The 27,109-nt window shown below is 64.4% G+C and overlaps 2 protein-coding genes across 5 annotated transcripts; one reads left to right on the top strand and one right to left on the bottom strand.

The window, feature by feature from the left end:
* The first annotated feature begins 302 nt into the window (after positions 1–302).
* Positions 303–19,378, top strand: LOC310910642 (spectrin beta chain, erythrocytic-like). 4 transcript variants are annotated; one of them, XM_083863515.1, is made up of 37 exons: positions 831–848; positions 3,194–3,271; positions 4,200–4,397; positions 4,472–4,623; positions 4,793–4,966; positions 5,076–5,167; positions 5,250–5,330; positions 5,423–5,538; positions 5,799–5,911; positions 5,990–6,177; positions 6,259–6,376; positions 6,726–6,884; positions 6,968–7,270; positions 7,415–7,565; positions 7,657–8,524; positions 8,607–8,744; positions 8,830–9,589; positions 9,682–9,884; positions 9,972–10,062; positions 10,137–10,283; positions 10,820–11,083; positions 11,216–11,431; positions 11,518–11,607; positions 11,705–11,980; positions 12,321–12,451; positions 12,700–12,904; positions 12,986–13,360; positions 13,501–13,745; positions 13,826–13,964; positions 14,038–14,122; positions 14,218–14,414; positions 14,499–14,608; positions 14,882–14,963; positions 17,504–17,673; positions 17,752–17,925; positions 18,001–18,043; positions 18,507–19,378. In XM_083863515.1, the coding sequence occupies exons 3-37, from the start codon at positions 4,250–4,252 to the stop codon at positions 18,675–18,677; spliced, it is 6,975 nt and encodes a 2,324-aa protein (XP_083719641.1). In that variant the 5' UTR covers positions 831–848; positions 3,194–3,271; positions 4,200–4,249; the 3' UTR covers positions 18,678–19,378. The 4 variants fall into 4 exon arrangements, with proteins under 4 accessions (XP_083719640.1, XP_083719643.1, XP_083719641.1 ...); XM_083863514.1 differs by lacking the exon at positions 3,194–3,271 and having other exon boundaries at positions 303–848; XM_083863516.1 differs by lacking the exon at positions 831–848 and having other exon boundaries at positions 3,166–3,271.
* A 130-nt stretch (positions 19,379–19,508) lies between these two features.
* Positions 19,509–25,515, bottom strand: PLEKHG3 (pleckstrin homology and RhoGEF domain containing G3). Its single transcript, XM_083862642.1, has 14 exons — positions 24,667–25,515; positions 24,477–24,577; positions 24,309–24,378; positions 24,163–24,209; positions 23,925–24,075; positions 23,580–23,714; positions 23,283–23,465; positions 22,956–23,048; positions 22,786–22,872; positions 22,639–22,672; positions 22,445–22,552; positions 22,054–22,282; positions 21,677–21,962; positions 19,509–21,473 (listed from the first exon to the last, which is right to left on the bottom strand). Exons 1-14 carry the CDS (start codon positions 24,940–24,942, stop codon positions 19,890–19,892), a joined length of 3,384 nt encoding a protein of 1,127 aa, XP_083718768.1. The 5' UTR covers positions 24,943–25,515; the 3' UTR covers positions 19,509–19,889.
* Between the last annotated feature and the right edge of the window lie 1,594 nt (positions 25,516–27,109).

Raw genomic sequence — 27,109 nt, 5'->3', positions numbered from 1 at the left:
ACACCCTGGATTAACGGGAAACGCCCAGGGCCAGATGCGGAGTACCTGTGACCAGCTGGGGGGCATCCAGGGATAGTGGGGGACACCCAGGGCTCATTGTAGGGTGGCTTGGGCTAAGCTGGGGGTCATCCAGGGCTAGCTGGGGACTGCCTACATTAGATGGAGAACACCACGGACTAGTTGGGGGTCATCCAGGGCTGGTGGGGGTCACTCAGGGCTAATTAGGGGGTGCCTGGGACAAGCCGGAGGACGCTGAGGTCTAACTGTGGGGTGCCTGGGACGCGTTGGGGAACTCACAGGGCTAGTGGAGGACACCCAGGGCTAGCTGAGGGATGCGCTGGGGGGCATCCAGGGCGAGCTGGGGACACGTGGGCTGGCCGGGGGGGATGGATGGCCGGGGACCCCCGCCGGTGTCGGCGGGCGCTGCGCCTCTCCGCAGCCTGCGGGTGCCGGTACCGCCGGTGCCGCCGCCGGTGACGCTGCCGCCAACGGTGCCGCCGGTGCCGGTGCCGCCGGTGTCGGTGATGCTGGTGCTGCTGCTGCCGGTGCCGGTGGCGCTGGCGGCCGGGGGGCGCCGCTGTGCTGCATTGCGGGGCGGGCGGCCCGTCCCCGTCCCCGTCCCTGCGCCCATCCCCGTCCCCGCCCGCCCGGTCGGCTCGGCCCGGCCCTCCCGGGGGGAGCGGGGCTATCGGGGCCGGGCAGCGCCGCCGGCTCCGGGTAGGAATGTCCCTGCGCGCCCAGATAATGTTATTTATATCGCGGTGCAGGGCGGCTCCGCTCCCCCCGCCCCGCTCCCGCACCGGCCCCGCCGCCGCCGCCGCCGCTCGCCCGCCCGCCGCCCCGCGCAGGTGAGACCCCGCCGCGCCGGGATGCGCCGCTCCGGGGAGCACGGCAGGGACCGGGGCACAGCGGGAGGCGCCGCTCCCCGGGGACACGCTGGGGCGGGGGGGGGACACCGGCAGGCGCTGCCCGCCCCGGGGACAGCGGGTGGGGGGTGCGGCACCGAACACCGGGCGCGGTGCTGGGGGGAGACGGTGGGCACGGAGGAAAGTTTGGTGGCGGGGGTGAAGAGCCCTCCAGGGAGCCCGAACCCCCTTTTCGCCCTGCGGCGGGGAGTCTGCTGTCACCCCATGTCCCTCGGGGCTGCTCTCGGGAAGGACGGGGCGGGCGAGTGACGGTGACTTTCTAGGGACACCCAGGGGACAGCCCGGGGACAGCGTGGGGACACCCTGGGGACACTTTTTCTGGGGTGCCAACCCCTGGAGGGTTCCCCACACCGGTCCTTGGTGCTCCCAGCACTGTTGGGACACGGTAGAAATGCTGAGTCCTGAGGGTCTTAGTGGGACACATCACCCAACCCACTTTGTCCCCCAGTTTTTAGCAACTAAGCAAACTGGAGTTACTGGGAAGGGTTTTTGGGGTGCCATGCCCTTGGGCCCCCTTGTCCCGGTGCCAGGAAGGTGCTCACGGGTGGGCATTGGGCTGGGAGAATTCTTACCCTCACCCCAATAACCTAGGGGTCTCCCAGGCCTGATTTCCCAGCTTTTCCCTTTATAAATCTCCAGCTCCAAAACCAGGGGATTGGGGCGCCCTGGAAGACAGTGGCAAACATAGGAGACTCAGAAAACCCTGCTGGGTGCCAGCATGGCCCCCCACGGACTATTTTATTGCTATCATGTGGTTTTGGGGCATTGTCTGGCGATTTTGGGGTGCAGGGGGGGGCAGCTTCCAAGAAGGGAGCAGGGCTCGGCTGGCGCCGTGTGCAGGGGAGGCCTATTTATAGCCAAAAATGTCTGTGGAGTGTCAGCACGTGTGCGTGTCACCGGCTTGGGTGACATGGGACAGTCCTGGCACGGCCGGCATGTGGCCCTGGGGAAGCCCAAACCCTCCTGGCAGGTGGGAGTGTGGCCGGGGAGCCCTGGCCGGAGCAGGGCATCGCAGCCGGAGGAGCTGTGCCGTGCCTTCCCATGCCCAGCTGCCCCGTGCTGTGCCGTGCGGCCGTGCCGAGAGGGACCATCTGCTCCCGGCCCTGCACCTGGCAGGCAGGAGAGAGTTGGGGGGCTGGGGGGATGCCCCCTGGTTCCTGCCCCTTCCTAACCAAAGCATGGCTTCTTGTGGATATGGGGGACACGCTAAATCCAGGTGTTTTGGTGAAGTGGAGCGATGGGGACAGTCCAGGCTCTGGGTGGCAGTGATGGGGCAGAATTTTGGGGTGTTTTGGGGGATTCTGATGAGTTTCTGTGCACTGGAAATGGGCTTTCCGGCAGCATGCTGTGCCTGTCAGGGATAAGCCAGGGAACGGGTTTGAGGGCCATAGATGCCAGATGCCAATCACTGCCCCAGCCACCCTTGGGGTGTGGGGGGACATTCCCTATGCCCGGTGGGGGGACCGTGGTGGTGGCACGGTGCCAGCCCCTCACCGGGAAGTGCTGATTCACCGTGCCGAGCCGCTGGCCGGGGAAGGCAACGCTGCCCGGGCCACGGCCGCAGGATGCTGGCGGTGAGGCCGGCATGCTGGCATTCCCAGCTTTCTGCACGCTGAGCAGGAGGAATGACAATTCCCGGGTGGCGGGTGCTGGTGGCGGCGTGGCTGTGGCAGGGAGGGATGCTCGGAAGGCGCCGGTGCGGCGGAGGGAGATTTAAAGGGTGGGTGAGCGCCCGCGCTCGGAATGCTCCCATGGGCCTGCTGTGGCTCCCTTCGGCGTCATCTCCTCCTCCTCCTCCTCCTCCTCCTTCCCCTCTTCCTCCTCCTCCTCCTCTTTCTCCTCCTTGGATGCTCGCAGCCATGGCCCCGCTGCCGTGTTGTCAGGGACAGAGTCAGACCTGAGGTGTCCTGTGGAGACCCGACACAACTTAGCACACCCATCCTGCTGGCAGTCCCTGAAGTTTTAGGGGCAAAATCCCCAAATTTGGTCTCCCACATGGCTTTCCTGTCAGGGCGAGCTGGGTGCTCTTGCAGAGGCACAGAGTCACAGCATGAGGGGCTGCAGGCCCAGCTCCAGCACCCTCCTGCCTGCTCTGGTACACACCTGCATGGCCCCACACCCACTAGTGTGCCTGTTGTGTGTGTCCTGTGCACGCTCTGGTGTGCTCCTGCATGTCCTTGCTCAGGCATACACACTCTGGCACATTTTTACTTGTCCTTGTTCACCTGTGCATGCTCTGGCATGTCCCTGTGTGTCCTTGCTCACAGGTGCACTCTGTCACACTTCTGTATGTCCTTGTTCACATGTGGATGCTGTGACAAGTCCCTGCATGTCCTGGCTCACAGGTACACACTCTGCCACCCTTCTCCATGCCCTTCCTCACACTTGCACACTCTGGTGTGCTCCTGTGTGTCCTTGCTGTGCTGCCCACACTCCTGCACGCTCCTCCACGTCCTTGCACACTCCTGGTGCCTCCAGGTCCAAGCCAAGGCCCTGCCTGCACCGTCCCGATTAGGGTGCAGAGTTGGGGTGTGGCACAGCCTGGGCTGCCCTGATAATCGTGCCAAGGAGGACCTGGGGGATCCCCGGGGCATCTGAGGGGGACCTGGGGGCCCATGGGTTGTCACAGCTCATGGGGACAGCGGGGATTTGGGGCACACAGGGTTGCCCCTGGCACCCACAACTGAGGGCTCTGTGCAGCTCTGGGCTGCAGGGGAGATCCTGGACATGCTGCTGGCTGTGGGGAGCCCCAGCCCATCTCCTCGCACCCTTCAGGGGCCCCAGCAGCCACCGACAGCTGCTCAGAGGCATTTTTAGATACCAGCCATGTCCTATCTGTGTCTCAAATGTCCCCGGGGGTGGGTGGCCCCCCCCTGCCGGCAGCTGTCACCCACTTTCTACCACCAGTGCTGGCGAAGACCCTGTGCAGCACAGGGGTCAGGGTGGGGGTGAGGAGCAGCCCCTTCCCTGGGGGCATCCAAGGATTGGGGGGGACACCTCTGGGGACTTGTGCTGGGGTTTCAGCTTGGCAGAGGGACATGGGTGGGGATGCAGCACAATAAATAGCAATTAGCAATTAGCACAGCTTGGCAGGGCTCAGCATGGGGGTCCTGGAGCGGGCAGCTGCCAGGTGCCCCCCCAACACCTGGGTGGGGCGAGGCTAAATCCCTCTGAGCAGCTTATCCCGAGATTCTGAGCTGCAAATCCCCACGTGCCGCAGGGCCAGCGAGCCACTGCGGCCACACTGATACTCACAGTCCCACTGTCCCCCAGGGGCCTCTCACCGGTAGCCAACGGCCACCGGGCCGGGGCACACTGGGACCATGACCTCGGCCAATGACTACGAGCAGCTGGAGCTGCAGCAGCAGTACAGTCGCATCAATCTCCGCTGGGATGCGTCCGACGATGAGCTGGACAATGACAACAGCTCCGCACGGCTCTTCGAGCGTTCCCGCATCAAAGCCCTGGCAGGTGGGTGGCAGGTCCCCTCAGTCCCACCTGGGTTGTCCCCACTGTTGGTGACCCCGTGCCTGCTGTCCCTGCAGATGAGCGGGAGGCCGTGCAGAAGAAAACCTTCACCAAGTGGGTGAACTCGCACCTGGCTCGTGTCACCTGCCGCATCTCGGACCTCTACATGGACCTCCGGGATGGGCGGGTGCTCATCAAGCTGCTGGAAGTGCTGTCAGGAGAGCTTCTGGTAGGAATCCCACCCATATGGAGATGCTGGGACCTGTGGCCTGCCATGCCATGCCACACCATCTCTCTTGGCGTTGGCCAAGAGTTGGGGTGGCAGCATGGGCATGGGGGTGTCCCTGGGCAGGGTACGTGGTGTGGAAGGGAGGGTGCTGAGCATTTTTATGCCCCAGCCCAAGCCCACCAAGGGCCGGATGCGGATCCACTGCCTGGAGAATGTGGACAAGGCTCTGCAGTTCCTGAAGGAGCAGCGGGTGCACCTGGAGAACATGGGCTCCCATGATATTGTGGATGGCAACCACCGCCTTGTCCTTGGCCTCATCTGGACCATCATCCTCCGCTTCCAGGTGAGGACAGGTGGTTTTGGGCATCCCTCTGCTCCATATCTCCTTCCCAAGTAGGAGCCATCTTCCATGGAACTGCTGTTACAACCCCAGAATGTCCTTTTGCCCCCAGATCCAGGACATCATCGTGGAGACGCAAGAAGGCCGGGAGACGCGCTCTGCCAGGGATGCACTTCTGCTCTGGTGCCAGATGAAAACAGCAGGGTAGGTGGTGGGATCCCCATGTGTCTGCATCAGGGCCCGGGAGTGTCCAGAAGGTGACAATGACACCCTGTTCCCATTGCAGGTACCCCCATGTGAATGTCACCAACTTCACCTCAAGCTGGAAGGATGGGCTGGCCTTCAATGCCCTCATCCACAGGCACAGGTAGGCAGCACAGTAGCAGGCATTGGGGTGGCAGTGGGACTGAGAGATGTCCCACAGGTGTGTCACAGCTGTCTCGTGCCCTCTGTCTCCAGGCCTGAGCTGGTTGACTTCCAAAACCTTACCAAATCCAATGCCCGGCACAACCTGGAGCATGCGTTCAGCGTGGCAGAGCGGCACCTGGGCATCACCCCTCTCCTCGACCCTGAAGGTGAGGCAGTTGCTGTCAGTCCTCCTGCCTCATTTTCCCCTGGGACATTCTCAGGCTCCATGAAGCACAGAGAGGTTCCCAATACATGGAAGGAGGGCCTGGGTGGGGACAGGAGGGACCTCATAAGGCTGTGGGGCCTGTGTAGTGAATACATGGAAGGAGGGCCTGGGTGGGCACAGGAGGGACCTCATAAGGCTGTGGGGCCTGTGTAGTGGGTTGAGCTTGGGTCAGGAGTGATGCCTCTCGCTCGCACCTGGCAGATGTGTTCACGGAGAACCCTGATGAGAAGTCCATCATCACCTACGTGGTGGCCTTCTACCACTACTTCTCCAAGATGAAGGTGCTGGAGGTGGAGGGAAGGCGCCTGGGCAAGGTAGGGAATGGCATTGAGGTGGTCAGGGTGTTCTCTTGGGGTGCCGGCCCCTCACACTCACCCCTGCTCCCGCTGCAGGTCATCGAGCACGCCAAGGAGACAGAACGGATGATCGAGGGCTATGGGGGGCTGGCATCTGACCTGCTCACATGGATTGAGCAGACCATTGCCTCCCTCAACAGCCGCAGCTTTGCCAACTCACTGGCCGGCGTGCAGCACCAGCTGCAATCCTTCAGCACCTACCGCACCGTGGAGAAGCCCCCCAAGTAAGAGGCCCCTGCTCCCCATGCCCACCCAGTGGTGTGGAGCACCCAAGGGTGCCCAGTGCTGAGCTCTCTCTGGGACAGGTTTCAGGAGAAGGGCAACCTGGAGGTGCTGCTCTTCACCATCCAGTCACGGATGAGGGCCAACAACCAGCGTGTCTACACCCCACACGAGGGGCGCCTGGTCTCTGACATCAACCGGGTATGGGTTCTGTCTGCTGTGATAGTTGGGGGCTGTCTCCTGTGGTCAGGTCATGTCCATCTCCTGGGGGAAACTGAATTCCTCTCCTGAGGCAGAGTGGGTTCAACCCCAAGCAGTTCAGGTCCTTGGGCAGGCTGGGATGGGTCCTGGAGCAGGTTAAGTCCATCTCCTGAGGGAGTTCAGGTCCATCTCAGGACATGCTGAATCCACACTGGGACAGGATCCATCCCATGGCAGGTTGTGTTCCTCCACCTGGGGGAGATGCTGGGGTTCACCAGCAGAACAAGACACGGGTGGGAGGGGAGACGTGGGATACAGGTGCCACCTGTCCAGTGCCGCCTTCCCCCAGGCCTGGGAGCAGCTGGAGAAAGCAGAGCACGAGCGGGAGCTGGCGCTGCGCAATGAGCTGATCCGTCAGGAGAAGCTGGAGCAGCTGGCACGGCGCTTTGACCGCAAAGCGGCCATGCGGGAGGCCTGGCTGAGCGAGAACCAGCGCCTGGTGGCCCAGGTGAGGAGGGGGACCACCCGCCCCGGGGACCCCCACCCTGGGGAGCTCACCAGAGCCTCACCACGGGCTCTGTGCCGGGGCAGGACAACTTTGGGCAGGACCTGGCAGCGGTGGAGGCAGCCAAGAAGAAGCACGAGGCCATCGAGACAGACACAGCTGCCTACAGGGAGAGGGTGCAGGCCATTGAGGCGGTGGCCAAGGAGCTGGAGCTGGAGGGCTACCACGACATCCAACGCATCAACGGGCGGAAGGACAACATCCTGCGGCTCTGGGAGCAGCTCCTGGAGCTGCTGGCTGCCCGGCGCCAGCGCCTGGAGATGAACCTCACCCTGCAGCACCTCTTCCAGGAGATGCTCCATTGCATCGACTGGATGGATGAGGTCAAGGTGAGCTGGGGACATTGGGTGTCACCATGGGTGAGGTGTCTTTGTCCCACCAGGTGTTGGTGGGAGTTCACTGGGGAGGGAGATGTCGGGATGCTGGTGCTGAGTTTTGGGTGTCAGTGGGTAATGGCTGAGGGTCTTCTGCAGGTGAAGCTGGCATCTCCTGAATCTGGGAAGCACCTTCTGGAAGCAGAGGAGCTGCTGCAGACCCACCGTCTGCTGGAGGCCGACATGGCTGTGCAGGCAGAGAAGACCCGGGCCATCAGCGCTGCCGCCCTCCGCTTTGCTGAGGCTGAGGGTAGGTGTGCCAGGACACCCCTGCACCCCTGGCATGGCCAAGGGAAAGCAGGACACTGTACTGACGAGCTTCCACCCTGCTCCCTGCCCAGGCTATCGTCCCTGCGACCCCAAAGTCATCCAGGACCGCGTGAGTCACCTGGAGATGTGCCGGCGAGAGCTGCAGGTACTGGCAGCGCGGAGGAGAGCCTTGCTGGAGCAATCCCGCTCCCTCTGGACCTGCCTGTGGGAGCTGGACGAGGCAGAGAGCTGGATCAAGGAGCAGGAGCAGCTCTACTCCTCCCTGGACTTCGGGAAGGACCTACCGGGCGTGCTGCTGCTCCAGCGCCGGCACGCCGCCTTCGAGGCGGAGATGCGGAGCCGGGGCGGGCGGCTGGAGCAGACGCTGGCGGTGGGCGAGGGGCTGGCGGCCGCGGGCCGGGCGGCCGAGCGCCTGCGGGAGCGGGGGGCGGCCGTGCGGGCGCTGTGGGCGCAGCTGGAGGAGCTGGCGGCCTTCCGACGGCGCGGCTTGCGGGAAGCCGAGGGCTTCTTCCAGTTCCAGGCGGAGGTGGAGGAGCTGGCGGAGGGGCTGCAGGATGCCCGCCGGCGGGCGGCCACCGAGGAGCTGGGCCAGGACGAATCCCGCACCCTCGTCCTGCTGCGGCAGCACCAGGAGCTGCTGGACGAGCTGGCGGCCGCCCGGGAGCAGCTGGACAGGCTGTGTCAGCAGGCCGAGGGCTTCCCGGCGGAGCTGCGCGCCGGCCCCGAGGCGCAGAGCCGGCTGTCCGCCCTGCGGGAGCTGCACGCCGAGGCGACTGCCCTGGCCGAGCGCCGCGGCCGCCAGCTGCAGGATGCCCTCAACCTCTACACCGTTTTCGGGGAGAGCGACGCCTGCCATGTCTGGATGGGCTCCAAGGAGACCTGGCTGGCAGAGCTGGAGGTGCCGCAGGCGCTGGAGGACCTGGACGTGACGCAGCGCAGGTAGGAAGGAGCCCCCGCCGTGGCGGTGCTGCTGTTCCCTTTCCTGAGTTGGTGCTCGTTCCAAGCCTGGACCTTCCCGCAGGTTGGACGGGCTGGAGAAAGACATGGACACCGTGGCGTCCCAGATCGCCGCAGTCAACCAGGCGGCCGACGGGCTCCTGGCCAGCGGGCACCCCCGCAGCCCCCAGGTCCGGCAGTGCCGGGAGCAGCTCAACGACAGGTACGCGCCGGGCGGTGCCGGGCGGGCGGGGACGCGGTGACAGCGCCTCAGTGCCTGCCCCGCCATCCCCACCTCTGTCCCGCAGGTGGGGCCGGTTCCGGGAGCTGGTGTCGGAGCGCCAGCGGGCCGTGGGCTCGGCACTGCGCCTCCTCAACTACAACCTGGAGGCGGAGGAGACCCAGAAATGGCTGCGGAGCAAAGCCCGGGCGGTGGAGGCCACGGCCGAGCTGGGCCGCGACCTGGCCGGCGTCCTGGCCACGCAGCGCAAGCTGTACGGCATCGAACGGGAGCTGGCGGTGGCCCAGGACCGCCTGGCCGGGCTGCGCTCCCAAGCCGAGCGCCTGGCCGAGGAGCGGCCCGAGGCGGCCACCGAGGTGGCCCAGAAGCTGGCGGTGGCCACCTCCGCCTGGGACGAGCTGCAGGCGGCCCTGGCAGAGCGCGCAGCGTCCCTGGGGGAAGCCGGGCAGCTCCGGAGTTTCCTGCAGGACCTGGATGACTTCCAGGCGTGGCTCTTCGGCGCTCAGAAAGCCGTGGCTGCCGTCGATGAGGTGCCGGCGTCGCTGGGGGAGGCGGAGGAGATGCTGCAGCGGCACGAAGCCGCCCGGCGCGACGCCGAGGAGCACGCGGGAGCCTTCGCCGCCCTGGCGGAGGCGGGGGAGCGGGTGCTGGGGGGACAGACGGACCCCGAATACGAGGGGCTGCGGCAGCGCCTGGGCGGCGTGAAGGACGGCTGGGCTGCCCTGGGCAAGATGGCAGAGGCTCGGAAGCGCTTCCTCACCCAGTGCCGCAACTTCCAGGAGTTCCTTCGCGACACCAAGCAGGCGGAGATCCTCCTCACCAAGCAGGTGGGTGCTCAAGAGATGTCCTTTGGGTCTCTTGGCTCGTGGGCAGCCCAAAAACGGGTGAGTGTGCGCTGATCCCTTGCTGTGCCTCTCAGGAGTACACGCTGTCCCACCTGGAGCTGCCCTCCACGCTGGAGGGCTCGGCTGCTGCCCTGCACCGCTTCCAGAACTTCCGTGCTGATGTGGAGAGCAATGCCAAGAAGGTCCCGGAGGTGGTGGTTGGTGGCACCAAGCTGGTGGCTGAGGAAAACATCTTTGCTGAGAAAATCTCCGAGAAGTGCCAAACTCTCCGGGAGCGGTGAGTCCGGCACAGGGCTGGTGGGTGGGTGGGCGGGCAGTGTGTGGGCATCAAGGCTGATGCTGCACATCCATGGTTCCCTGCCAGGCATGGAGCTGTCATGGACAAGGTGGAAGAGGCAGCGGGTTTGATGCAGGACAACCACGACCTGCAGACCTTCCTGCAGAGCTGTCGTGAGGTAGGAATGTAGCATGGCTGGTGGCATCCCTGGGGGGTCCCCACTGGCTGAGCACTGACACCACTTCCCTGCAGTTTGATGCCTGGGTGGATGAGAAGATGCTGATGGCTCAGGATGTCTCCTATGGAGAAGCCCGTGGTCTCCACAGCAAGTGGCAGAAGCACCAGGCATTCATGGCTGAGCTGGCACCCAACCAGAGCTGGCTGGAGAAGACTGAGGCGGTGGGTGCCAGCATCATGACTGGAGAGGGGGAATGGAGTTGGGGAAGAGTCTGGAGCAGGAGGAATTGCTGAGGGAGCTGGGAGACTCAGCCTGGAGAAAAGAATGCTCAGGGGGGACCTTCTTGCTCTCTACAACTCCCTGACGGGAGGGTGCAGCCAGCTGGGGGCTGGGCTCTGCTCCCAGGAAACAAGGGAAAGGACGAGAGGAAATGGCCTCAAGTTGCACCAGGGGAGGTTTTGATTGGTTATTAGGGAAAATTTCTTCAGGGAAAGGGTTGTGCAGCCCTGACAAAGACTGCCCATGGCAGTGGTGGAATCCCCATCCCTGGAGGGATTTAAAAGCCATGCGGATGTGGCATTTGGGGACATGGGTTAGTGGTGGCTGTGGCAATTATGGAGGGAATGGTTAGACTCGATGGCCTGAGAGGTGTCTTCCAACCTTAACGATTCCAGGACTCTGGAATGCTCCCAGCCTGCTGCATGGGTGGGGTGTCCCCATGCGGCAGTGACCACCCACCTCTCTGCTGTTGCCACAGGAGGGGACGGAGCTGGCCACACGCAAGCCGCAGTACAGCTCGGTGGTGACGCAGCGGCTGGAGGAGCTGCGCCGGCGCTGGGCCGAGCTGCGCAGCGCTGCCGAGGACAAGGGCCGGCAGCTGTTCGAGGCCGAGCGCTCGGCGCTGTACGCCCGGAGCTACGGGGAGCTGGAGAGCTGGCTGGGCCGGGCGCAGGAGGAGCTGCGCCACGCCGAGAAGGTCAAGGACCTCACCGCCACCAACCTGCTGCTGAAGAGGTTGACGGTGGGTACTGGCACCTCACTGGGTCCTTTGGGAAGGGGCAGGAGGTCCAAGGCGATGAAGTTTGTTCCCAAATGGGACTGGGGTTCTCCATCTCAGCTCAGATCCCTAACTCACATGGATTTGCCCTGACAGAGACTGGAAGAGCAAGTGAGAACGTGGATGAAGGAGCTAGAGGAACTGGGGAGACAGGGCGCTCCTGGTGCTGGGGATGTTCCAGATACCACCAAACAGGAGCAGATGCTCCGGCAGCGAGTCCTTGAACTGCTGGAGCCACTGGAGAGGAAGAGGAAGGAGCTGGAGACTGCCAAGGCCATGTACCAGCTGGGGAGGGATCTGGAGGATGAAACGGTGAGTGTCCCTGCTGTGGTGGGGGCCAGGGGGCTGGGGGCACCTGTGGGTGCTGCAGGGGGCTCAGTGGGTGCTCCTTCCCGCAGCTGTGGGTGCAGGAGCGGCTTTCCTTGGTGAAGTCAACGGATCACGGCACTGACCTCCCAAGCGTGCAGCGCCTGACCAAGAGGAATGAGGTGAGCCTGGGTACTGCAGCAACAGCCACCATCCTGGGTGGTCCCTTGGCATCTATCCCCTGGGTGACTCTCACTGTGACTTCCCTCATGCTTGCAGACACTGCAGAAGGAGCTGGCGGGCCATGCCCCCCGCCTGGGTGAGGTGCTGAGCCGGGGAGAGGCAGCAGGGAGCGGTGAGGAGCCAGGCCCAGAGCTGGCGGCACAGGCACAGGAGCTGCGGGCGCTGTGGGAGACGCTGCAGGAGGAGGCAGCCGCCCGGCACCGCCGCCTGCGGGAGGCCGAAGAGGCCCAGCAGTACTACATGGATGCCGATGAGGCTGAGGCCTGGGTCAGCGAGCAGGAGCTCTTCATGGGACCCGAGGAAAAACCAAAGGTGGGGAGCGATTCCCTGTGGTGCTCTGTGTTTGAGGGGTCTGTGCCGCACTGGGCCGTGCCTTGCTGGGACGTCCAGTGTTGACCCAGGCTGTGCCATGCTGTTCTGTTGAACATCCTCCACATGTGACACACCAAGGTGTATCCTGCTTTTGTGTCATTCCCGTGCCATTACACACCATCCATCCCATTTCATGCCATGCCCCACAGTCTCACCATTGCTCCCTGTGGCATCAGACAGAGCCAGGACATTCCTGTAGGGCAGGCGCTGAGTCTAGACCCTAGTCCCTGTCCCCCAACCATGATGGGTGCTGATGGCACCAATGTTTTCCATGCCATAGGATGAGGAGAGCTGCTTGATGATGCTGAAGAGACATGTCCGGCAGCTGCGGTCCATCGAGGACTATGGACAAACCATCAAGGAGCTGGCAGGGAGGGCGCAGCAGCTGCTCTCTGCTGGCCACCCCGAGGGGTAGGTGCCATGCCACGTGTCCCCGCTCCTTTGGGGTGACCCCATGCCCTCAACATCGCATGGGTGGGGGTTTGGCTGGAGCTCTGGCAGTGTCAGCTGCTCCAGTTGGGCAGGGAGGTGGTCGGAGAGGGATGTGGGGAGCACAAAGTGGGTCCTTTATCCCCAACCCCCCCAGATGTCAACAGGGGTGGGTCGGGGACAATTTTTCATGGCTGAGAACTGGGTGTCTGTGTGCCGGGGCCACGCAGGGAGCAGATCATCCGGCTGCAGGGCCAGGTGGACAAGCATTATGCGGGGCTGAAGGAGGCGGCCGAGGAGCGCCGCCGGCGCCTGGAGAACATGTCCAACCTCTTCCAGCTGAAGCGGGAGGTGGAAGAGCTGGAGCAGTGGATTGCTGAGCGCGATGTGGTTGCTTCCTCCCCGGAGATGGGGCAGGATCTGGACCATGTCATGGTGAGAGTGATGGGGTGGATGTGGCAGTGCCGGCGGGTGGCTTGAGGGGGGAGACTTGACTCTTCTCTTCCGTCCATGCAGCTCCTGCGGGAGAAGTTTCGTGAGTTCGCGCGGGAGACAGGGAATGTGGGGCAGGAACGTGTGGACCGGGTGAACCTGACCATTGAGGACCTCATTGACGCGGGGCACATCGAAGCGGCCACCATAGCTGAGTGGAAGGACGGGCTGAATGAGAGCTGGGCTGACCTCCTGGAGCTGATTGACACCCGCATGCAGCTCCTCGCTGCCTCTCATGACCTCCACAAATACTTCTACGACGGTGCTGAGCTGCTGGCCCTCATTGCCACCCGGCGCCAGGAACTGCCCCAGGATCTGGGCGAGGATGCCGGCACAGTGGACGCTTTCCACCGCATGCACAGCGTCTTTGAGAGGGATCTCCAGCTGCTGGAGGCACAGGTGAGGCTTCAACCTGATGTGGATGGCAGCACTCAGCATTCTCTGTGGTCTTGTGGAAGGTGTCCCTACCCATGGTGGGAGGCTGGGCTCAGTGGTCTTTGAGGTCTCTTCTAACCCAAGCTGTTCTGTGGTTCGTGCAGGTGCAGCAGTTTCGGGAGACGGCAGCGCGCCTACAGACTGCCTATGCTGGGGAGAAGGCAGCTGGAATCCAGGAGCAGGAGCAGGAGGTGTCCCGAGCACTGCAGGAGCTGCTGGAAGCATGCAGCGGGCGCCGAGCACGGCTGGTGGACACGGCTGACAAGCACCGCTTCTTCAGCATGGCACGGGATCTGCTCTCCTGGATGGAGAGCACTGTCCGGCAGATTGAGACACAGGAGAAACCCAGGTATGCATGCACCCAGTGGCCACCTGGGATGGGACATGGAACTGATGGCACCACTGACCCTGGTGCCTCTGTGTCCTCAGGGATGTCTCCTCAGTGGAGCTGCTGATGAAATACCACCAGGGAATAAAGGCTGAGGTGGATGCTCGGGGCAAGAACTTCACCACCTGCATCGATCTGGGCAAGAAGCTCCTGCAGCGCAAACACCAGGACTCACCAGAGGTGAGAGAATCAGGGATGGGGGGTGGTGGGGGTGATGCCATCTGGGCCACCCCCTAACAGCATCCTCTCACAGATCAAGGCAAAGCTGGTGGAGCTGGTGGACAAGAGGAAAGCCATGATGGAGACATGGGAGCAGCGCTGGGAGTGGCTGCGGCTGCGTGAGTGCACCAGGGGTGCCAGGGAGGAGTGTGGCAGTTCTGGAGGCAGTGAGGTGGCTGGTCCAGGGACTGAGCACTGCCCATCTCTCCCACAGTGCTGGAGGTGTGCCAGTTCTCCCGCGATGCCTCAGTGGCTGAGTCGTGGCTCATAGCTCAGGAGCCCTACCTGGCCAGCAGCGACTACGGTCAGACGGTGGATGCGGTGGAGAAGCTGCTCAAGCGGCATGAGGCTTTTGAGAAGTCCTCCGCCACTTGGGAGGAGCGCATTGCCGCCCTCAGGAAGCTGACAACGGTGAGAAAGGCTCGGGATGAGGCCTCTGCCTGCCCTGCCACAGTCTCCTCCAGTCTCTTAACACCTTCACTCCTTGCCTGGCAGCTGGAGCTCCTGGGCGGGCGGTCTCTGCGTGAGGGCCTGGTGCGGGACGGGACAACTCGGTCTGAAGCTCCCGACTACTGCCTGGATCTGGATGGGGCGCTGGAGGCCGGGTAAGGGATGCCACCATCATTCCATGTGACCAGGGACACTGTTTCCACATCCCTCTTCTCAAACCGTTAAGGATGTTTTTTAGCATTAAGGGAGTTTTTAGCAATTTGCCTTTTCCAAGCAATAAATTGATGCTGATTAAGAGGAGAGATGAAGGTCAAGACTCACCCTGACAGGGCTTTCATCCCTCGGGGGGACAGGAGAGCAGCAGCCAGCTCCATCCCTGTGCAGTCACGTCTAGGATGGGGATGCTGACCAGCTGTCTCCCTATGCAGGTCAGAGGAGGAGGAGGAAGAGGAGAAAAAGGATGTGAGCACACAGGACACTTCGCTGCCCACTACGGATGGACCAGAGCCGGTCAGTTCTTAAATTTAGCTTTTACCTTCCCCGACGACCAAAAAAAGTATCCCTGCATGTTCCACATCTCCTAGCACCCCTCATGAGCATGACCTCATTGTGTTGACAGATCCCTGCATTCCCAACCTTCACCTTGTCCTTGCCTTGTGTTGAATAAATGTTTAATTACCCCAAAAAGGCCAGGCGGGCAGAGGGGTACTGCACGTCCCCTTTGCCCCAACTCCTAGGGTGACATGGGGAGTGGCACCCATGGCGCGTGTGTCTGGGATCTGTGCAGCAGCCAGAGTTGCAGTGTCTGCCCTGGGGCCACTGTCTCACCCCAAGGGACATCATTGCTGTATGGGGCATCGTCACCCTGCAGGGCATTGTCACCCTGTGGGTCATTATCATCCTATGGAGCATCATCACTCCAAGAGACACAGTCACCGTATGGAGCATTGTCACCCCATGGGGCACTGTCACCCTGTGGGGCATCATCGCCCTGTGGGATGTTGTCACTCTACAAGGCATCAGCATCCTGTGGGGCATCGTTACAGCCCGCAGCACTGTCACCCTTCGAGGCAGGCATTGTCGCCCACAGGGCATTGTCACCGTGTGCCAGCCCCTGTGCTTGCTGCCAGCTCTCTGCTCTGCCCACGCGCTCTGCCTGCGCAGGGACACGATGGCTGGCTGTGGCTCTGCCTGCTTGGGGACAGGAACCCCTTCTGCTTCTTCTGCCTGCCTGGGGATACGGGCATCTCCTGGCTCCTCAGGGACCAGATCACTCTCCCCTGCCTGGGGACAGGATCCTTGAGTGCCTACATGGGAACAAGCTCATTCGTGCCTGATCAGGGACATGGGGCTCTTCTGGCTACTCAGGGAGAGTATATCTGCCTGCCTGGGGACGTGGCCACTTTCATCAGCTTGGGGACAGCAGCCCTCTCTGCTTACTGCCAGCCTACTCAGGGACATGGGCATCTGCTGGCTCCTTGGGGACAGGAACCCCTTCTGCCTCTTCTGCCTGCTTGGGGAAATGGGCATCTCCTGGCGCCTCGGGGCAAGATCGTTTCTGCCAGCACAGGGACATGTGCATCTTCTGGCTACTCAGGAACAGGATCCTCTGCCTGCTTGGGGACATGGCTACTTCCATCTGCTTGGGGACAGGAGTGCTCTCTGCTTACTGCCAGCCTGCTCAGGAACATGGTCATCCTCCAGATCCCTGGGGACCAGATCACTTCCCCCTGCATGGGGACAGGATCCTTGAGGACAAGAACTTGGGGACAACAACATTTCCACTGACTCAGGGACACGGGCATCTCCTTGGGGACAGGGTCCTGCTCTCCATTCTTGGGGACATGGGAATCTTCTGGCTCCTTGGGGACAGGGTGGTCCTTACCTGCTCAGGAACACAGACACTTTTCCCTGCTTGGGGACAGGACCCCTCTCTACCTGGGACATCTTCTGCCTCCCTCAGAACAAGATCACATTCACTCGCTGGGGGACAAGATCCCTAACTACACATCTGGGGTCAAGATCATTGCCTGCTTGGAGACATGGGCATTTCTTGGCTCCTTGGGGACAAGGGTCCTGGCCAAGCCCCTCCTGTGGCATCCAGCTGGATGGGTGTCCCCTTCGTCAGACACCACTGCCTTGAGATGATGGCACTGATGCCACAGTCCCCAGCCAGATCTTCCACTGTCCCTATGTTGCCTGGGCTGGCAACAACACTGACGTGGCTCCCAGGACTGCTCATCTAGCTTGGTTCAACCTCATCACCCCAAATCTGAGGAGACACTGGCACCAAGACTGGTGCCAGGGCTGGCCCATATCCCAGCTGCTCACTGGGGACCTCCCAGTGGCCACCAGTTTTTGTGTACTGGAGCTGGTGGCTTCACTGGCACTGGGCTGAGGGTCCCAGCTGATTTGTGGGGTCTTGCCAGTACCCGCTGGTTCCCACATAATGGAGCTGGTGGGGTCACTGGCACTGAGATCTAGGGGCCCTAGGGCTGGACCATGTCCCAACCAACCAGTCACTGGGGTCCTCCCAGTATCCACCAGTTGCACACTGGAGCTGTACACGTGACACACACATTGACACAGCACCGAGTGTCAGGGCTGGATCTCATCCCAGATGCTCACTGCGATCTTCCCAGTAAGCATCAGTCCCCACACACTGGATCTGGTGGGATCACTGGCACTGCACAGAGGGTCCCAGGGCTGGACTCACTGCAGGATCCCATGCACTCACTGGCGGATCACATCTGGGATGGGGATGCAGAGCAGTCCTCCCAGCCGTAACCAGTTCCCACCCATCGGAACTGGTGGGGTCATTGGCATGCAACCACTCTCTGGTTCCCACATTCCAGAGCTAGTGAGGTCACTGGTACAGAGACCTGGGGATGACCCACCCCCAGGCCACCAGAGGGAGGTCCATGACCCACTGGTGACAGCAACCTGTGTGCCCAGTGCCACCACGGGAGGGGACAACACCTTGCTGCGGGTCCATCAGTGGCAGTGGGTGGGCGGCACTGCGGCATAACCGCGCTGTTGCCTCGCAACAGCTGGCACCGAGGACAGGTGACGAGGAGCCGGTGTCACCGACCCCACGGCCGCCACGCGAGGAGCCAGAGGAGCCGGCCACGCTGCCCGCCCGTGTCAGCAGCGTCCAGCTGGAGGGCTACCTCGGCCGCAAGCACGACCTGGAGGCGGCCACCAAGCGCGCATCCAACCGGTAGGCACAGCAGCGGTGGCGGCGAGCGCGGTGTCCCCGGCGGGGCGGTGTCCCCAGGGTGACACAGTGCTGGTGCAGGTCGTGGAGCACGCGGTACTGCGTCCTGCGGGGCGGCCAGCTCGCCTTCTTCAAGGATGCCAAGAGCCGCGCACTGGGGCTGCCGTGCCAGGGCGAGGAGCCCCTGGGGCTGTGGGACGCCCGCTGCGAGGTGCCCACGGGCTACAAGAAGAAGAAACACGTCTTCAAGCTCAGGTGAGGGCGCGGCGCTGTGCAGGGTGGCACAGTGGGCATGCATGCATGGCACTAGTGTCTGTGCTCTGTCCCTAGGCTCAGCAATGGCAGCGAGTGGCTGTTCCATGGCAAGGATGAGGTGAGGGGTGGCCTGGGGGGACATGGGGTGGCTGGTGGAGCCCAGGGGGCACAGGGTGGCTGGGGGATGTGGTGATGGTGGTCAGCAGTGCCCAAGGGGACATGGGTGGTCAGAGAGGTCCAGGGGGACACAGGGTGGTGGCTGGTTGTTTCCCAGGGGGACACCAGTGGTGTCCAAGGATATATGGGGTGGCTTGTAGTTGTCCAGGGACGTGCTGGCCAGCAGTGACCAGGGTACACACGGATGGCTGGGGGGCGTGGTCAGCAGTGACCAGCAATCTCAGAGGGGAAGGGGATGGCCAGGGGTGCCATGAGGGCACGATGAGGGGCTGGCAGTGCCCAAGGAGCATGGGTGCCTGTGGAAGACTTGGAGCAACTGGCACCACCCAGGGGGCCCTAGGGTTGGCTGGGACACTGCTGAGGGGCCAGGGAAGCCCCCCCTGACCACCCTACTGTGCCCACAGGAGGAGCTGCAGGCCTGGCTGCAGGGGCTGAGCGCAGCCATCACAGAGTGTCGGGGCAGCCGTGGGAAGGTGCAGAGCCTCCCCCTGCCCATACCCCCGGCCCCCCCCGAAGCTTCCCTGCCCCGCAAGGACAAGGAGAAACGCTTCAGCTTCTTCCCAAAAAAGAAATAACGCCCCTGGATGGCAGGGGGGGGATGACACCCCAGGTCACGCCAGCGGGGCCACGCGTACGTAAGGACACGCGTGTGCGGTGCCTGTACAGGCGCCAGCAGGTCTAGAGGGGCATGCGGGGGTCACGCGTGGGCAGGAGCCCTCCAGCCCCCCCGCCACGAGCACACGTGTCTGTGTGCACAGTGTATATATATATATTTGTATTTATATATATACATACATTTACACGCTTCAGGCACACCCCTGCGCGGAGGCGGCCGCAGGTGCCCCCCAGGCGTGTGCCCCCCGTGCCCATACGTGTCCCTGCACGCACACGTCTGCACACGTGTGTCCCCGCATGCAGGTGCACCCCCGGCCCCCCTCCCCACGCACGGCACAGGTGTGCACCCCACAGGTGTGCATGGACCCCCCACAGCACCCGTACGGGGGGTGCCTGGGTGCCCCCCAAAGCCATAACCTCCCCCCCCCACAGCGTGTGGGTGCAGAGGGGGGACCCCCTGGCCCCCACAGGCACCAACCAAAGAGCGTCAGCCCATGGGGGCCCCTCTCTGGCACTCCCCATCCCGTGCCCCCCCCAGCCGGGGTGGGGGGGCCTGCTGCACCCCACAGCTGGGCCGAGACACCCTGGAGGGGGGGTGGGCAACCACAGAGGAACTTTGGGTTCAGTTTGGGTTTTTTTTCTAATAAAGATCTGAAAGCAAGCAGGGTGCAATGCTGGGTGCTTGCAGGGCACGGGTGGCCTCTGGTGGTTGTAGTGGGAGGTTCTTAGGGTGCCCCTGGTCCTGTGGGCAGAGAGAACAGGGGGTGTCCTTTGTGCAGAGCAGGTTGGGAGTCCCCAGGGTGCTATTTCTGCCAGGTGGGTTGGGGCAGTCCATGGGGTGCCCTTTTTCCTGTGGGCTGGGAGGCCATGGGGTGCCCCTTCTTCAAGGTAGGTCGGGGGTCCATGGGGTTCCCCTTCTGGACAAGGTGGGTGTCCATGGGGTTCTCCTTCTTCCAGGAGAGCTGGAGGTCCATGGGGATGCCCCTTCCCCTGGGCAGATTGTAAGTTCCCAAAGACTCCTTCTTCGAACAGCCTGGGGGACCATGGGGTGCCCCTTCTTCCAGGTAAGTTGGTGGTCCATTTGGTGCTCCTTTTCCCCGGAAGGTTGGAGGTCCACGGGGGGCTCCTTCCCGTGGAGGTCGACAGGACACCCCTTCTACCGGTCCCTGCCCCTAGCTGGCAGCATCGAGGGTCTGAAACTTCTGCCGCAGGTCCCTGACGAGGCCGTGGCGCAGCGGCTCGGGACTGCCGGGGGGCTCGGGGCAGCGCCGCCGGTACTCCTCGGACGCCTGGTAGGCTTTGCAGCGCTCCACCACCGCCTTCAGGCAGATCTTCTCCCGCGTGGTGGGCGAGCGGATCTGCACGTAGGCCGGGGGCTCCGGCAGCCGCTCCAGCACCAGCACCCGCTGTCCGGGGCCCAGAGGGGCTTCGGCCGCCACCCACAGCGCCCCGTCGCTGCTGTACCGCGCGGGCGCCGGGCTCGGGGCGTCGGAGCCCCCGTTGGCCTCGGCGCTGCGGCTCCGGACGCCGCCCCGCTCCTTCCCCGCCGGGCGCCCACCGCGGCCGGGACCCTCGGGCGCCGAGCGGCTGCGGCTCACCGGCGGCGGCCGCGGGGCACCGAAACGGGCACGGAGCTCCCGCACGTCGGGCCAGGCAAAGGGCTCCGCGCCCACGGGGCTCGAGGGGCTGCGGGGGGCACGCGGGGACGGAGATGCCGCCGGCGCCTCGTCCCGCGGCACAGCCAGCGAAGGGGTGCTGGGGGCGGGGTCCCCGTCCTCCTGCAGCGGCAGCGGGGGGCGGCGGGGGCCGCCGCGGCGGCTCTTGATGCGGAGGCTGTACTGCCGCGCCAGCTGGTACACCTTGGTGCCCAGGTGAGGGGGTGTCAGCAGCAGCTGCGGGGGTGGCCCCGGGGGTGACACCGCGGTGCCCACATCATCCTCCTCCACGATGAGCAGCGGCTCCTGGGGCTGCGCCCCGTTCTCCTTGCACGGCTCTGGTGCCTCAGGCTGGGTGGGGGGCTCAGGGCTGTCGGGGGGCCCAGGGCTGTCGGGGGGCCGTGGGAGCCCATTGAGGCGGCACACGGAGCTCCGCACCAGCCCCTTGGGGATGAAGGAGAGGCTCTCACGGCGGCGCACCCCAAAACCAGCATCGCGGTTCTCAGCGTGGCCATAGTAGCTCTTGATCTTGTCAAGGAGCAAGCGGTCCCGGTTGGAGAGCAGCGATTCCCGGCGGGCTTTGGTGAAGGGTTCGGGCGAGGGGATGGCACTGCGGGACTCCCCAGGCTCCCCGGATTCGAGCAGGGGGGCCCCATCCAGGCTGAGGGTGCTGCCACCATGGCTAGGGGTGCGTCCCAGAGGTCCCTCCAGCGCCAGGCTGCTCCTTCGGGACAAGCTGCTGCCGCCACCAAACCGCTCTGCGATGACACTGGCCTGGTCCAGCACTGAGGGCGGCAGGATGCTGGCGGATCCTTCCCCCTCTTCCTCCTCCTCCTCCTCTTCCTCACTGCTCAGCACCTGCAAATCCTCCGCAGAGCGCTCCGGTTCCCTGTCCCCACTGGGCAGCGCCAGGGTCTCCAGCAGGGACGGGGATTTGGGGACCTTGGGGTGCTCCCCAGCACTGCTGTTAGGGGAGTGGGTGCTGGGTCCCTGAGCAGCCCCCATTGAGGGCCGGGGGCTTGCACTGACCTTCTCACAGCTCCCCGGCCCCCAGCTGCTTGGCCGCTTGGGTCCCTCCGGCACCCATAGGTGTCCCCCGGCCTGGGCGAGATAAACGTGGGGAATCATGAGCTGGGGGGTGACCCAGGTGCTCCAAGCAGGATAAATCCCAGCCAAGCCATGGGGCCCTGGGAGGGGGCACTGGGAGCAACATGGGGCACCCTGGAGTGATGTGGGAGTGCCCCAGAAGCGATTTTGGGTGCTCTGCATGCCCTCCCTGGTGTTTGAAGGGCTGGTGCATGTACCTGCTCCTCCTGGGGCTCCAACAGCAGATCTCCAGTCCCTGGCAGCTCCTCCTGGAAGTCCTTGCCCAAAGCCTCCTCTTCCTCCTCCTCCTCTTCCTCCACCACCATGCCCTCAGCTGCTGCCCAGGCTCTGGGGTGCTGGGGTGGCTCCCCCACTTCCAGGAGCGCCCCATCGCTGCCAGTGTTCTGTGTGGGGGTGAGCCCCGGCCTCAGCACCCCGTGACCCCGTGCCAGGGCTGGAGGCACTGGGCACCCCAACCCACCACACCCGGCCTTACCTTCAGCCCTGCCAGCCAGGATAGAGAAAAACAGAGATTAGTGGAGGGATCACCCAAAATTCCCCCCACAGCCCCCAGCCACCCCTCCATCTGCCGCACCAGTGCTGCGGTCGTGCCAGCTCACCTTGCTCACTCAGGTGCCACAGGTTGTGCTTGGTGGGCTCTGGGGGGAGGAGAGGTGACAGTGGCTTCAGCCCCATGTCCCCCAACTCCTCAGCACCCTGAACCCCCTGATCTCGTCCATTGTCCTCAGTCGACTGCCTGCGCCCCCCGTGTCCCTGCAGCCGCTCCAGCAGTGTCTCCATGTGCCCCTGGTGCTGGAAGGGCTCTGTGGGAAAAGGGACAGGGGCACCATCAGCACCTAGTGCCACCCTCCCTAGGGGCATTGGTGTCACCCAGCCACAGCTTGGCCCTGGTGAAGGGGTGACAGTGGGGTGGCGTGGTGGGAACACATGGGACAGCAGGAACACTGGTGACATGTGGCTCTCACCAGACTGCCGGCGTCCCTGGAGTGGCTCGGTGACAGCGTCAGCCAGGGGCTGGCAGGACCAGCTCTTCTTCAGGCGCTCAGGGCTGCAGCGGGGCAGGCGTGGGGGGTCTGTGGGGGCAGGGAGTGACACCAGGGAAAATGAGGGGGAACAGATTAAGGCAGAGAGGGAATGGTAGAGCACTGGTGGCACTTACAGAATAGGTCCATCTCCAGGATGGCTTCCTTAGCCTGGGTAGAGGGAGGATGGAGAGAAATGGGGCAAAGGTGGGGTACAGCTGCCCCTCCCTTGCTGTGCCATGGGGTCCCTGGTGTCACTGAGGTGCTCACCCCACCATACTCACCTTTTGGGGGATGGTGGCATGGTGGTTCTCCAGGATGAGCCGCTTGATGTGGTGAGTCCACAGGCGCTTCTCCTCCACGCTCTTGGCCTGAGGAGCACAGGGAGGGTGGTTGGGTCAGGCAGGGGGTCCCAGGGGGTCCCCAGGGTGCCCTCCACCGCATGCCCCCCTACCTGCAGGCTGTACTGCTGCTTGCCGTGCTTGTAGTGTGCCAGGCTGAAGCACAGTGAGTCCCGCGTGCTCTCAATCAGCATCAGTGAGGAGCACTGCCAGGAGAGGCATCAGCATCCCTGGAACTTCCCACCCTAGCACCCACCAGGGTCTCTGGCACCCACTGGGCTCCCCCATTCCCAGCATTCCCCAGTTCCCCCAACCCCAGCACCCACTGGGATTCCTGGCACCCACCCTGTTCCTCCATCCCAGGCATCCACAGGAGTCCCTAGCACCCAGTGGGCTCCCCACCCCTGTCGCCCTCACAGTCTCCTATCCTTATCCCGCACCGGGATGTGGCTCTTGTAGACGTAGTGGTCGCCACGGCGCTTGGTGATGAGCAGGGCCTTGTCAAAGAGGAAGAGGGCACGGTCGTGGCGCACCCGCTGTGTCCGAAATGTGCCCTCCAGCACCAGCTCCCCATAGCTTGTCAGGTCCGGCCCCTTCCAGCCCAGCAGCAGTGACTGGATCTCCTGCACAGACACGGAGACAGGGGCATCAGCACCCCTGCCACACTGCCCATCCCGTGTCACCTGGTGCCACCCACCGCCCCTGCGGTGTGTCCCTGGTGTCCCCCCGGTACCCACCTGCTGGCGGATGGCGTGCTCGTGCTTGCGCTTCATGTCATTGATGTACCAGGCCACGCAGGTCATGGTGTCAATGGCCTCCAGCACCAGCTCGTAGTCCTCCCCTGCCTTGTGCTCAAAGTGCCTGGCGATCTCCTGGGCACAGCACGTGGCAGCAGGACATGGGAATGTGCCGTGCCAGGTGCCTGGGCTGCTCCAGGCACCTAAGCCGTGTCCCTGTGCCACCTCTGGTACCGAGGCTAGGCCAGATGCCCGTAGCCCCTCCCTGTGTCACCCTAGGGTGTGCCAGGCGCTCATGCCACGGCAGGTGCCCACGCCATGCCGTGCCAGGCACCAGCCACTCACCTGGAGCAGCAGGTGGTACTTGAGGATCCTCTGGACAGGCTTAAGCAGGTAGGCCCCGAGGGGCAGTGCATGGCGCAGCCGCTCCTGGCATTCCCGCAGGAACCGTGCCTGGACCTTGCTCCTCATGCACTCAGTCAGTGCCGCCACCGAGCTGCGGGCAGGGACGGGGCTCAGATCCCTGCCCACCCCTGTGCCCCCTGCCCACCTCCCTGCTCACCCAACTGTGTCCCCTACCCACCTGGGGTAGTTGTTGCAGTACTGGGTGTAGATGGCAAATTCCTGGCTCTGCGGGTAAGGGGAACACAGTGAGAGCCTGGTATGACCACGTGTCCCCCCTGGTGTCCCCACAGGGCTCCCTGTACCCCCCACTTTGCTGGCCCTTACCCGGGTGACGAAGCACACGGCCACAGCCACGGGGTCATTGGCGCAGCTCTCCAGGTTTTGCAGGAGGGTGCTGGGGGGCACAGGGAGGACAGGGTGACCACAGCTCCCCACACACCTCCAGGACAGGGTCGTGCCCCTGTCACATCCCAGTGGCACCGGCTCCCCCACCTGCTGAGCTCGTAGATGTCCTCGATGTTCCCGAAGAGCGCGCTGACCTGCTCCGGCCGCAGCACCGGCTCCTCCACGTCGATGATCTTGCCCAGGTAACCCTGCCAGGCACCCACGGTGGCATCATTGCACCCCTACAGCCCCAAACAGTGTCTAAGGGGTGTGCCCCCAGGTGTCCCCTGGCACCCACCTCCACGATGCTGCGCAGGTCACGGGCGTAGGTGCGCTCTGACTCCACGATCTCCTGCACCACGCGGTCCAGGTAGCTGGGCTTGGCCCCGGGGCTCCCAAAAGCTGCCAGGGGGTGCCCACCGCGGGCACCTGACCACCCCCCCGGGGAAGCATTGTTGTTGGCGTTGTGGAGCCCCTCGGCCCACACCTCGGTCCTGGTGCCGGGTGGATCCTCCATGGCACAGCCGGGCTCCAGGCTCAGGGCAGGGCGCTCTGGGCATGCGGGAACCGGCATCCCGGCATCCCCCGGCACCAGTGGGGCACAGGGCGGCTCTGGGGGGAGAATGGCGGGTTAGGGGGTGCAGAGAGCACCCAAATATGCTTGGCATGTGGCACCAAGGAGGGGTGACCCTGATGAAGAGCCCTGATGGCCAAACCCTCTATGCTAAGAGGTGCTAGCATCCCCCAGCCCCAAAAATCCCTGGGTACAGCACAACAGAGTCTCTGCACAGCCCACCAATGCTGAGACTTGGGAATTCAGCCCCTTTTCCTCATCCTCGACCCAGGGACCGTGCTGGGGCCAGGTGGGATGAGCACCTCTGCCCCCACCCACCAGAGCCATGCGTCACCGCCGCACCCGCGGGACACTTTCCAGGTGAGCTCAGCGCCGGCTCGCCCTTCCGGACCACCAGTGCCACCGGGATCCTCCCGTGCCGCTGAAAACCGCTCAGTGACACAAACACGGTTGGGACACCCGGAAAACAGCGGCCAGCGGCAAAGCGTGTGGGAGTGTCGAGGCCACTGAGCCTGGTCACCGCAGCGGGTGGCCCTGGGGACAGTGACCTTGAGCTGTGCCACGTGCTGTGCCGGCGGCGTGGCCGCCCGAGCCCCCCGGCACCCCCGGTGCCCGCACCCAACCGGTCCGGCCGGTTCCCGCCGGAGCTTCCCCACACCCACCGTGCAGCGTGGCCGCCGTGCAGACACCGCCCTCCCCGGGGCTTCCCCAAGCACGGAGGAGCCCCCCAAAACGTCACCGCGGTGCCTCCTAAGTGGGGTTCAGGTCCATGTCCCCAGTGGTGCCACAGCACCCCAGGTGCCGGCACATCCGACCCTGCCACGGGGCACCCCCTGGGCACCCGGATCTGGGTGATTTGGGGAGCAGCTCCCACAGCCCCCAAATTCCTCACCCCTACAGGCGTGGGGCACCCGGGCCCAGGGTCACCCCGACCCCAGGGGGACACCCAGCCGGTGATACCAGAGACAGCGGACCCCGAGCATCCCTCCCGGCAGTGTCCGACCCCCGTCCCGCCCTGCCGGGGGGACAAGAGAAGACCCCCAGGTGGCACTGGGGGACCAGACAGGGGCTCCCCCACCTAACACCCGGGGATTTGTGGCTACCGCAGCTCGCCCCCGAAGGCCACCCCCGGCCACCCTAATCAGCTCAGAGCACCGGGATTACGGCGCCGGTCCCACGTCACCGGCACCGCGGCCACTCGCCTTGGCCCGTGGGCCACCGTCATCCCGCCCCGGGGATCGGGGGGGTTGATCCTCTTACCCCCCAGTATCACCTCCCACCCAGAGCCCTCCCGCTGCCGCCCGCTCGGGGTGGGATTAGCTCTGACCTTCACGCCCCCGACCCTCGCCAACCCCGCCACAAGGACGGCCAATCCCCCCGGAGTGCCGAACGGGGGGCTCTGCTGGGTCCCCGACACTCCCCGGTGGAGGAAACTGAGGCAGGGGCCGGGTTTGTTGTGCCGAGCCGCCGGGGCCGGCGGGATGAGGTGGGATTTTGTCCCCGCCGTGGGATGGCCGGCCCCGTTGCACATTCCAGCGCGGGAGTCGGGGCGCGAGGCACAGCCCACGGCGCTTTCCCAGGATCCCGGCACGGCCCGGCACAGCACGCCGGGAGAGGGGCCGCGGCGCGCCAGCCCGCCGGAGCCATATAAGGGCAGGCGGTTCACCATTTCCAGGCATTTTCCAGAATCCCAGCGGCCTTGGGAGCGGGGAGGTCGCCGCCGGCTCCGGCGCAGCTGCGGCGGCCGTCGCTCCCGGCCCCGGCTGGCACCGGCTGGGCGCTGCCGCCCGCGGGGCTCGGGGGGTCGGCACACGGGGGTCACGGCATTCCCGGGACACGGCGGCACCCACCCGCGGGGCTGACAAAGCCTCTCAGTGCCCGGCGCCCGCGGCGTCGCGCCGCCTAATCCCGAGGAAGGGGCGCGGGACACCCCCCCTCCCTCTGGGACCCCTGCCCAGGGTCACCCCACGTGTCCCGCACCCCGGGCTCGGCTGAGGACCACCCCCAATTTCTCTGGGTGCCTGTCCCGGGGGTGTCCCAGCACCCCAAGGTCCTGCTGTCCCCTGCCCCTCGGGGACCCCAGTGTCCCCAACTCCCGCTTCGTGGGGCCCCCCAGCTCCTGCCTCACTCCGGGCATCCCTGAACTCACGAATCCTGCCTAACCGGG

Source organism: Zosterops lateralis (genome assembly GCF_965231275.1).
Source record: "Zosterops lateralis genome assembly, chromosome: 6".
NCBI classification, from domain to species: Eukaryota; Metazoa; Chordata; class Aves; order Passeriformes; family Zosteropidae; genus Zosterops; species Zosterops lateralis.
This window is presented reverse-complemented; position numbering and strand designations above follow the sequence as displayed.

Coding starts and splice junctions, on each gene's coding strand:
- LOC310910642 (XM_083863514.1), top strand. CDS start 4,250: ATGACCTCGGCCAATGACTACGAGCAGCTGGAGCTGCAGCAGCAGTAC. Junction 13,361..13,500: donor TCCAGCTGCTGGAGGCACAG/GTGAGGCTTCAA, acceptor TGGTTCGTGCAG/GTGCAGCAGTTTCGGGAGAC. Junction 14,415..14,498: donor CCCTCAGGAAGCTGACAACG/GTGAGAAAGGCT, acceptor CTTGCCTGGCAG/CTGGAGCTCCTGGGCGGGCG.
- PLEKHG3 (XM_083862642.1), bottom strand. CDS start 24,942: ATGCCGGTTCCCGCATGCCCAGAGCGCCCTGCCCTGAGCCTGGAGCCC. Junction 22,873..22,955: donor AGCAGCAGTACAGCCTGCAG/GTAGGGGGGCAT, acceptor TGTGCTCCTCAG/GCCAAGAGCGTGGAGGAGAA. Junction 22,673..22,785: donor ATGCCACCATCCCCCAAAAG/GTGAGTATGGTG, acceptor CCCTCTACCCAG/GCTAAGGAAGCCATCCTGGA.